The 10,242-nt window shown below is 44.9% G+C and overlaps 1 protein-coding gene across 1 annotated transcript; it reads right to left on the reverse strand.

The window, feature by feature from the left end:
• Positions 1–1,424: 1,424 nt before the first annotated feature.
• LOC124228607 (olfactory receptor 6Q1) lies at positions 1,425–2,378 on the reverse strand. Its single transcript, XM_046643135.1, has one exon. The coding sequence runs from the start codon at positions 2,376–2,378 to the stop codon at positions 1,425–1,427; it is 954 nt and encodes a 317-aa protein (XP_046499091.1).
• Between the last annotated feature and the right edge of the window lie 7,864 nt (positions 2,379–10,242).

The raw sequence follows: 10,242 nt of genomic DNA on the forward strand, positions 1-10,242 counted from the left end.
TTTGCATCTTACTGTTATTCAAAAAAACATTACTGATATAGCATATTACTGATATAATATTCAATAAATAAAATGGTTTTCAAAACGTGATTTGTGCCCTCTGTTAACTATTAAAAATGCAGCCACTAAGATACTGGGTTGTGGGGTGGGGGGCAGGGGAGTGTGGTAGAGACTGTGATGCTCACAGGCACCACCACGTAATCTGCTCTTTATTGGCCGCTTGAGAAATAACATCACAGAAAATCTGTCCTTCCCACAGACCCATTCCAAGCTCAGCATTTGCCTCTTCCACATACTATAGCGTCTGGAATCCACATTTAAATGATGATTGGCAGTATCTTTAGGAACGGACCTGTCTACATGTTGGGAACTACTTGAATTATAATTGTTTTTTTAAGGCTTACTTCAAGTGAGCTGACATTGCCATAGAGATCTTCTTAAATCAATTTTCAAAGCACCATTTGGTATAGAGGGTGGATAGGTCTGTATTTCAAATAAGAGACTATAGATACACAGGAGATAAGTGCATGGATCACATGGAAAATCAGCTGTGACTCTGGGGACTTTGTGGTAGAAACTGCTGGTTGTCTACCATAATTTGTCCTCCTCTTTTTCATGATAATCACATTGTGGGTGGGTATCTGGCTGCCTAGCTGTGGACTATTTTTAGCACTCTTGCAATTAGATGTAACCTATGGCTAATTTCTCCCCAATAAGGGTGAGTGGACATGATGATTGTTGCATCTAGTGGAGAAACTTTAAGACACAGAGTGTGTCTCCTCTATTCTCTATACTCATCCTTCTTGCCCACTGTTACTCAATGTTGACCATGTAAATAATCAGAAAGCCCTAGATTGGGGGTGAACAAATGGTCTCTGTCACAACTACTCAATGCTGTCATTGTAACACAAAAGCCACCTTAGACAACACATATAGCGTGACTGTGTTCTAGAAAACTCGATTTATGGACATTGAAATTTTAGTTTTATAAAATGTTTATGTGTCATGAAGTACTATTCTACTTTTGATTTGTTTTCAATCATTTAAAAGTATAAAAACCATTCTTAGCTCAGAGGTCATTAAAAAGAAGGGCTGAGCTGGATTCAGCCTGCAGGCCTTAGTTTGCCAACGTCCTAGAGGATGTTGACCCTACAAGATGGAAGGAACTTGGATCCTTGAATGCCTTTGAGCAGAGCCACCCACCAACCTGGAGCACTCAACTTAGACTCTTGTAGGAAAGAGAAAATCTTCATTCTTTAGCTACATTGTAATTAAGTCTCTCTTGTTATAGCAGACTAGTGTTTTACTTTAACTAATACTTAGTCCATGAGTCCTGACTACCCAGGCTACCACTCCATTCCATAGTCCTCATCACTCTCCTTCTAAAGAGCCAAGGCAAGGAAACTCAGTCCCCACCTGCCTCCTCACTGACCTTTCCAAGACTTGAGAGAAAAGGCTCTGCCCAGAGCGCCCTTCACCTCCTTGTTGCGAAGACTGTAGATGAGGGGGTTGAGCATTGGCGTGACAATGGAATAGAAGACAGACACCACTTTGTTAAAGTTTATAGAGGAGGCCAGTTTGGTCCGGACATACATAAAGAAAAGCGTGCCATAGAAGAGGCTCACAACAGTCAGGTGAGCCGCACAAGTGGAGAAGGCCTTCCAGCGCTCTGCAGCTGAGCGGATGTGCAGCAGGGTCCAGACAATGTTGCCATAGGACACAGCAATGACTGTAGAAGAGGCCAGGAGCACAGCCAGAGAGACCAGGAAGTCTACGGTCTCTTTCAGGGTGACATCTGAGCAAGACAAGGCTAGCAAGGGTGACGCATCACAGAAGAAGTGGTCAACAATATTGGGACCACAAAATGTCAGCTGGGACATAAGGTAGATGGGCAAAACAGGTGTGAGGAAGCCTACCAGCCAACAAGCAGCTGCCAGATGGATGCAGGTGCCCCAAGACACCAAGGCCCCATATCGGAGAGGCATACAAATGGCCACATAGCGGTCATAGGCCATGGCAGCCAGTAGGAAACACTCAGTTGCCCCAAGGAAGGTGAAAATGAAGAGCTGAGACAGGCATCCAGCAAATGAGATATTCTTTCCCCCATCCACCCCAACTAAACCAGCCAGCATTTTAGGCACTGTGACTGAAGTGTACAAGATTTCAAGGCAGGACAAGTGTGTCAGGAAGAAATACATAGGTCTACGTAGCCGGTGGTCCAAGCCCACTACCAAGATGATGGCCAAGTTCTCCACCAAGGTGAACAGGTACATAGTGAGGAAGAGTGAAAAGAAGAGGAGACGTGCCTCATGCACCCCAGCAAAGCCCACCATGACAAACTCTGTTACCTGGGTCCGGTTTGGGGTATGTGGCTGCATATGTGGGAGTGAGAGCTCAGTAGACTCATAGCCTCATAGATAATGACAGTTCAAAGCAAACCTGTAAGGATGTTGGATTGAAATATCTTTCACTTCAGAAAAGGAAAGGGAAGTCAAGACAATACCCCTACCCTCAAAGAATGTATAGTCTATGAAGGGCAAAAGAAAACAGACAATTTCAGGACAAAATGAAAAGTGCTGGATAGCAATAAGACAGGATATTATGGGAGGAAATAGTGGAGAAGCTCAACCGGTCTCGAGGAATCAGAGAAATCTTCCTGGAGGAAGGGCTGTCTAAACTGGAACCTGAAAAATAAATATAAGTTAGTGAGATAAAAGATAGTTAAGTAAAGAGGATATAACAAGTATGAAATCCGAGACACCAGAGAGAACATGATGCATTTGGAAAATTTCAGGTAGATATAGTTTACCATGGAGGTTAAGAGCTTGGCTTTCTGATCAAGCATATCTAGCTTTTTTTTTTCTGGATTGGCACATGACCTAACATATGTTGCCAATCTTCTTTTTTTCTTCTTCTTCTTCTCCCTAAAACCCCCCAGTACATAGTTGTATATTCTAGTTGTGGGTCCTTCTGGTTGTGCCGTGTTGGACACTGCCTCAGCATGGCTGAGCTCCCACTGACAACCAGCACGAGCATGCCAGCCAGGTGAATGAGCCACCTGAGAAATAAATTCTCTAGCCCCCTAGTCGAGCTGGCCCAGCAGACACCAGCCTTCCCTGGGAGACCCTTCCAAAATTGCAGATTCATGAGCTAAATAACTGATTGTTGTTACTTTAAGCCAGTAAGTTTTGGAGTAGCTTGTTAAGCAGCAATAGATAACTGAAACAATTATGTACTGGTTCTGTAATCTTGGGTAAATTATTCAATATCTTTGATTCTTTGGAGGAAGAAATAGTGTTTTTCCCTATGGTCACAAATGCCTGAACTGGAATTTGAATCCAGGTTTGCCAGGATCTAAAACCCTTGCTCTTTCCCCTAAAAAATAAGCAGATTCCTTCTGGCTTCAACGTTCCATGATTTCTTGGCATTGAAAGCATGGAGAGATACAAAATCAGGAAATGATCAAAGTCTTCAGATTCCTTCATGTATCTTCACTGTGCCTAACTCCATTCTTCAACATCCCTATAACAGGCAGTCCGTAAACACTGGCTTCCTGACCAAATAATTGCATGGCAGCCCAGACACTTGCTTCTGCTGGCTCCAGGAAATTTCAGGGCACAATTCCTGCACACTTCTCCCCTTTGCAATTTGGCTTATAATGTAACAGCCTAGGAACAGTGCTCATCTTTCCTAGATGCCTTTCCTAACAGAGACACTCACTGCACATACATGCTGTAGAAGCCTGGCTTGACTTGCTGTGTTATAGACAGGTTGCACAGTACAGTTTTCTGAAATGTTCATTCTTTTTCATAGTCACTAAGAACATGAGAGTTAGAGTCAAGAAGATCTGGGATCAAGCCCTGGTTCTGCAATTTACTAGCTTAGTTGCCTCATCCATGAATTACTATTGTTTCTAAATCTTACTTGTCCTTCTAGCTGTCACTCAAGATTGATAATCCCAACTTCACTAGGAAGACTGCCTTCCCTCATTCATCCAAGCTTGTATGCATGCCAGGTCAACAAATGCACAGGGCACCTGCTCTGTATCAAGCCCCATGATGGATGCTGAGGGGCATCCTGGTACAGAACAGGTGCCCCCCAGCATCCACCATAGTACCTGGTACAAAGCAGGTATTGTCTTATAATAGTTTCAGTTTTCTGATCCATGTCTTAGAAAGAAGATGCCCAAATCTGAAGAAGTTTGTAATCAGGTCCAAAGAAGTTGAATTGAAAGAACCTGCTTTTATTATTCAACAGCTGAAGAAGTGGTAAAGAAGTGGGATATTTCTCACACACACCCCCACACACACAGAGTACAGATTCACGCTTCCCCTTCCTCCGTGTGGGGTAGCTGTTGGGAGTAGCTGCCCCACCAGAGGTGACAATCCCGCCCCCTTGCATCCGGACAGTGATGCATTTCACCATGGGCTGAAATATTTAAGAAGCGAATGTGCCTTTCCCACTATCTCTTTCCCCATTCACAGGCTGAATCAAGAAGATTTTGAAACCTCAGTGGTGGTGGAACCATGAGACCAAAGGAGCCTGGATCCTGAGGAAAGCTACTTATGCCTCCTAGAGCCAGGACCCAAGAACTTTTTCTGTAAAGGGCCAGAGAGTAAATATATTAGGTTTTGCAGGCCACATGAAATCTCTGTCACAAAGTCTTCTTTGGGCTTTTTTTGGGTTTTTTTCCACAACCCTCTAAAAATCTAAAACTCATTCTAAGCTCGTGGGCTATACAAAAAAAAGCTGCAAGTCAGACTTGGCCCACGGGCTGTAATTTGCCAATCCCTGTCTCAGACCCACACTGGACTGTTACATGAGCAAAAAAGAAGACTATCTTACTGTGTTAAGCTATACTGAACCTACCTGATGGACACACACACCACCCTGCCACCACCTAGCAGCCAAACCATCCCCAAACCATCTGCTGTCTCTTGATCTGCAGAGAAATGGGAGGGGACAACTGATACCCAGGAATGTATAGGTTGGAGACATGGGCAAATGCACCTGCCCAGAAGCCAAGCATCCCTCACTTTCATCTTTAATTAATAAAGTACAAGGGGGCCCTTTCTTGAATTCCAAATCAAAAGCCCAATATGTCAACTAAATGATGCTAAGGATCATTCAACCAGCTCTTCCTCTGCTGCCCAATATCCAGCTGCATTCTTTGAGAAACCCAAGAGATTAACTCATGCTGCCAAATGGATTGAATTGTTATATTGAGAAAAATATTCAAAAAATTTAAATGAATAAAAATAATTGAATGGATGGCCTCCTACTTCATTTGCTAACGTATATGAATTCACTTTCATTCATTAAAAGAAAAAGAGAATCCCACAATTATCTGACCCTTGGCAAACTTTGAAACCAACAGCATTTTGAACCTGTTAATTTGTAATTTACTGCTTTGGCTTAACCAGACTTACACGCCTGCCACTTCCTCATTCCAACATTCATCAAGAAGCCCCGGGACGTCAGGCACTGTGCTAGGCACCAGGCCTATAACAGTGAATGACTTAGGAGCCCTGCCCTGGAAGAGCCCACAGTCTTTCAGGGGAGAAAGAGTAGTATTCAAGTGCCACAGAAGGGGCGTGAGGAGTTAGTTATTGCATACGTGGGAGAACAGAGCAGGGGGCCAGAAATTTGGCCCAGAAGGAAGACAATACAGGTGAGATCAGGAAACAATTCCCCAATCAGAGCACAGTGTGCAGGGTGAGGGAGAAGTTAATCCCTGACTGACAAAACCAAGTTCAGCTGGAGGAGAGTGAGGCGTTCCCAGAAAGCCAGGGAAGAAAGGTGTGAAAGTGGCTAATAAGCCCAGATGAATCTGTGAGCAGAGATTGTGAGGTCCATAGGGAGGCAGGAGGGCTAAGTGATCAAGACCATGGTCAGGCATTAGACTACCTGGTGTCTTCAAATCCTAGTCCCACCTCTTCCTAACTGAAATGCCATGAAAAAACCTAGATGGTGGGCGATGTCCAACCCAATGGAATGAATTTCTGATAGAATGATTTAAGTCACCAGAGATGAGTTAAACGAGGAGAACTTTCTGGTCAAGAGTGTTAGGATGGACTGAGCCTCACCTCAGAGTCTCAAATCCTACTCTTCATCCACCCCAGCTCCATGCATCATGTGTTGGTAGGCAGGTGAGCCTCCCTCTGAAAAAGGGAGAAGCGAGTAGTGTTTATTGAGCCCCTCCCAAGGGCTAGATTCCGCTGGGCTTATATCACCCCATTTAATCCTCACAACAGTGCTTGATCCTATGATCTATCCTTCATAGAGGTGTGATTTGTCCCAGGTTTCACGCAATTGGAAAACAGGCTCAGAGACAATGAATAACTTGCATCAGATCAGAGAACTAGTACTCCGCAGAGATGGCATTCAAACCCCAGTGTATTGACACAAAAGCCCGTGCTTTCCCCCCACACCATGCCATCTCCCTCTGTCACTTTTTTCATTTCACAGAATGACACACCTGCAACCTTGGCTGCCGGGCCTGCCTGTGAGGTTAATTTCTCTGAGGCTCACAGCCCCGCTAGAGGATCCCCACAGGCCCCGCAGGTCACCGTGAGGCTCCCAGACCTACTAACAGCATCAGCCTCCTCTCCAAGGTTGAGAGAACTTTATCAACCAAGTGTCACATAGGGAACAAGTGGCCAACAGGAGAGGGTCATGTATTTCAATCACTGAAAAGGGGAGAGGCCGCACAGGGACTTGGCCTAATTTGATGTCCTCAAAAGATAGTGCTCCCTTGGCTAAAATTTTCCCTAACAATGTGGAAAAACAGTTTGGGGCCCACACAGGGAAATGAAACCTTGGTTACTGTAGCTATTTGCTTGTGCAGCTATGTGCCAAGTCTGCTGAAAGAGGCTGGATTTCTCCCCGATTCAGTTCCCTCCACCAGGCCTCACCCCAAAGGTGAAGGGAATTTGAAAATGAATTTAGTAAGATCCAGACAATGATTTCAGAAAACCATCACCAAACCAAGGCGAGCTGGCAGTGGGCTGCGGGCCATGAGGCAGACAGGAGGCCCTAGGAGATGCCCAGGAGCGAAGCCCGGGGTCCTGCTCTTTGGTTCCCCTTTGCTCTCGCTCACCCCACGCCTGCTTCCCTGATCCCACTGCAACATGACAGCAATAGTGTTTCTCACTCTTCGGCATGCAGACGGCCCCCTGAGTTCACAGAACCATCTCTAGAATCAGAGGAGCTGAGTTTGACCGGCTTTGTCAGGCACTAGCTGTAATTTGGGGAAAGTCACTTAATCTCGTTGAGCCTCAATTTTCTCATCTCCAAATCGGGGGCATAATGCGTACATTTGCAGGACTGGTCTACGGGGTCAAAGGAAACAGCCATAAGTGAAAGTTCAGGGCCTTTGCTCTTATTGTTCCCTCTGCCTTTCTGTGTGTCTTCCTCCTGCACTTCCTTCAATTCTCTGCATAAAGCCATCTTAACAGAGAGCCCCTTTCTGAGCACCTATCTGAAAATGCAACTCCCATCATTCTTTGACCCTCTTCTTGCATAGATATTTTTGTCACAGCCTCATTGTCATCTGTTAGGTGTTTATTTGTTTGTCTACAATATCATACATACATGCAAACACACAAAAGTAAGCTCCTCGAAGACAGTGCCTTTTTCTGTTCATCACTGTGTTGTGAGTACCAAAAAGAGTCACTGGAATGTATTCTGCATGCAACAAATATATTGACATAATTTTAAAAAATGGATACATGCTTCAAGCATCATGCTGACCCAGCATGCTGTTTCCTTTCCACTCCCAGCTACCTGCTTCAAGGAAACAGGAAGGAAAGGAGGCCCACAAATACTTACAGAAGAGCCATCCAATTTGGGTGTCGATGTCCGTGCATCCTCCTGCCAATCAGCTCCCAGACTGAAGATGCTGGTGAGGATGATGCCCTGTGTACCTGGAGTAGCCCACTCTCACTGGCCTTGTATGGGAAATAGGTTGAACTGATTTTTACATATAATTTCTTTTTCTTAAGCTACTGATTTTAATTTTAAATTTCCTGAAAAACTGTACCATAACAGCTGTTTTCAAACTCTGCTCCACCAAGCCCTGGATTTCCTCAGTTGCCAGGTATTTGTGAAGGCAGAGGAAGGGACCTAGCACGTGGGGCTCCCACGACCCTTGCTTCAACCAGCTAGTAAGTGGCAGAGTCCAGAGGAGAATACAGCCTAACCTGATGCCGGAGCCCACCATCTTTCCACCACAGCACCTCCCTGGGGGTTGGCATTCCTAAAACCAAATCTGATCAGCTAACTTAATACTTCTCTCGTTATTCCAGGGGCTTCAATACTGAGCAGGCATGAGCTCCTCCTCAAATCTGCTCATGTATGTGTCCTCATGAAGGTAAAAAATGGGAAATGGAAGCATAAGAAAAGAAATGGGAAGTCTCTCCAGTCATATGTGCAACAGAGACCCCAGTCCTGAGGCAAGCTGGAGAGCCCTCTATAGTAGGAAGGAACTGAGGTGGGAATCTAGCACTCGGAGCTTCTAGCTCCTAATATCTACAAAGGAATAATACTCACTCTGCCTGTCTCCCAGGATATTATGTGAATCAATGAGAAAACGGATATACAAGTTCTTTGAAAACTTTAAAGATACACTCCGGGAAGGCCATCTTATTATCTTGCTTCCATTGCTTATGAGCTATGTGATTACTGCAGAATTTCAATAAAGGAAAGACTGGGGGATGGCGTTCTCAGTGGGGCCCTGGGGATGGCCTTGAAGCTGCGCTTGAATAACAAGCAAATTGATTGTTTAGACTGTAGGCTTATTTGAGGGGGCTTTAGGGGGCAGATGTAGATGGAGGGAACTAACACCCCTTGGCACTCCTACTCCATGTGAGCTTAGGCAAGTCAATTGAATTCTGTGAGCCTCCATTTCCTAGCTTGAAAAATGGGTTGATATTTAAAACCACAATGAGTCTGTAAAAGAGGTTTTGAAAGTAAAAAAACATGAGATAACATATTGGGAAAACTCTGAAGAAAGGATTGGTTATACTGAAGTCAGCAATTCTTACTCTGGATCCTGTATCTCTGATCAATGACGTTCTTTCCACACACTGTATTTTGTGTGCTTTGCATATGTGCTTGTTAGTCAGTTACTTAGTTAGTTAGTTAGCATTGCTGTAAACTAGAAGCTAAATAGCCCCTATCCAGTGCTCAGAGGTCTCTAGAAGAGCCACTCACCTGCCCCCTGCTAATTCTCCGTCTCTTCTCTGTGTAGAACGCAAAGACCCAACATGCTCAGAATCTTGGGGCTGATGACAAACGCAGGTTATTGGATCTCATTGTGTAACAAGGACCCCAAATGCAAGGATCATAGTGTCTCTAAACCAAAGGGAGTTGGCAGAGATGCACCATCACCTGAACTGGAAAGGAAAGAAACAGCGGTTGCAACTGGCTATAAAATGACTCCTACCCCACGTATGTGCCTCTAACATCCTAGGGATGACCCATGGGATCATGTCTCTACAGAGCTTTGAAGCATTCAGACGACAAAGGAAAGAAGACAATAATCGTGGAAAACTCTTCCCCAAGGGTGTGCACAAGCTACATGGGAGTCCCACGTGTGTAGACTAGCTGGACAAGTGCCGGTGGAGCATGAGGAGCCAATCAAGGAAGATTCCAGGCCAGCTAGACACTTGGCCAAGGTCTCTGACTCTGAACCACTCTGGAATAGGATGAAATGAAATCTCAAGAGCTCCAGATTTATCAAGGATGCAATGAGGCCTTCCTCTGCTAGGGTGGGTCAGATATCCACCACTTAACCACCTGCCCTTTGTCCCTAGGCAGGGATAGCCTACAGTGATAGCAATGGACATTACTGATCAGCCACTCAGGGCCAAGCCATGTGCAATACAGATGTGAGATACCCAGCCTCAATCCTTAAGGAGCTGCAATCCCCTAGAGGCTGTGACTAAGGGTCACTTTTATCCTGAATGTAAATGTGCCCAGTTGCCTTCCTTCCAAAGAACTTCCTCCAGAGCATTTGATGATTATCTACAGGCTGAGTAATCTTTTTCCCCAAAAGAGAATATGGCATCATTTCACTATAAAGCAAAGGAAACACAAGGGATGGTGAGTACCCGCTTCATTCAATTGTAGGAGACAGCTGAGCCAAAATTCACAGGGCCCACGGACCCTGTAGAAGACTAGTCTTTTAACATATCCTAAACACACAGGATCACTTCCCTTGCTTTCGTGTGACTTGGGTCC

This window comes from Equus quagga, chromosome 17 (genome assembly GCF_021613505.1).
Source record: "Equus quagga isolate Etosha38 chromosome 17, UCLA_HA_Equagga_1.0, whole genome shotgun sequence".
NCBI lineage: Eukaryota > Metazoa > Chordata > Mammalia > Perissodactyla > Equidae > Equus > Equus quagga.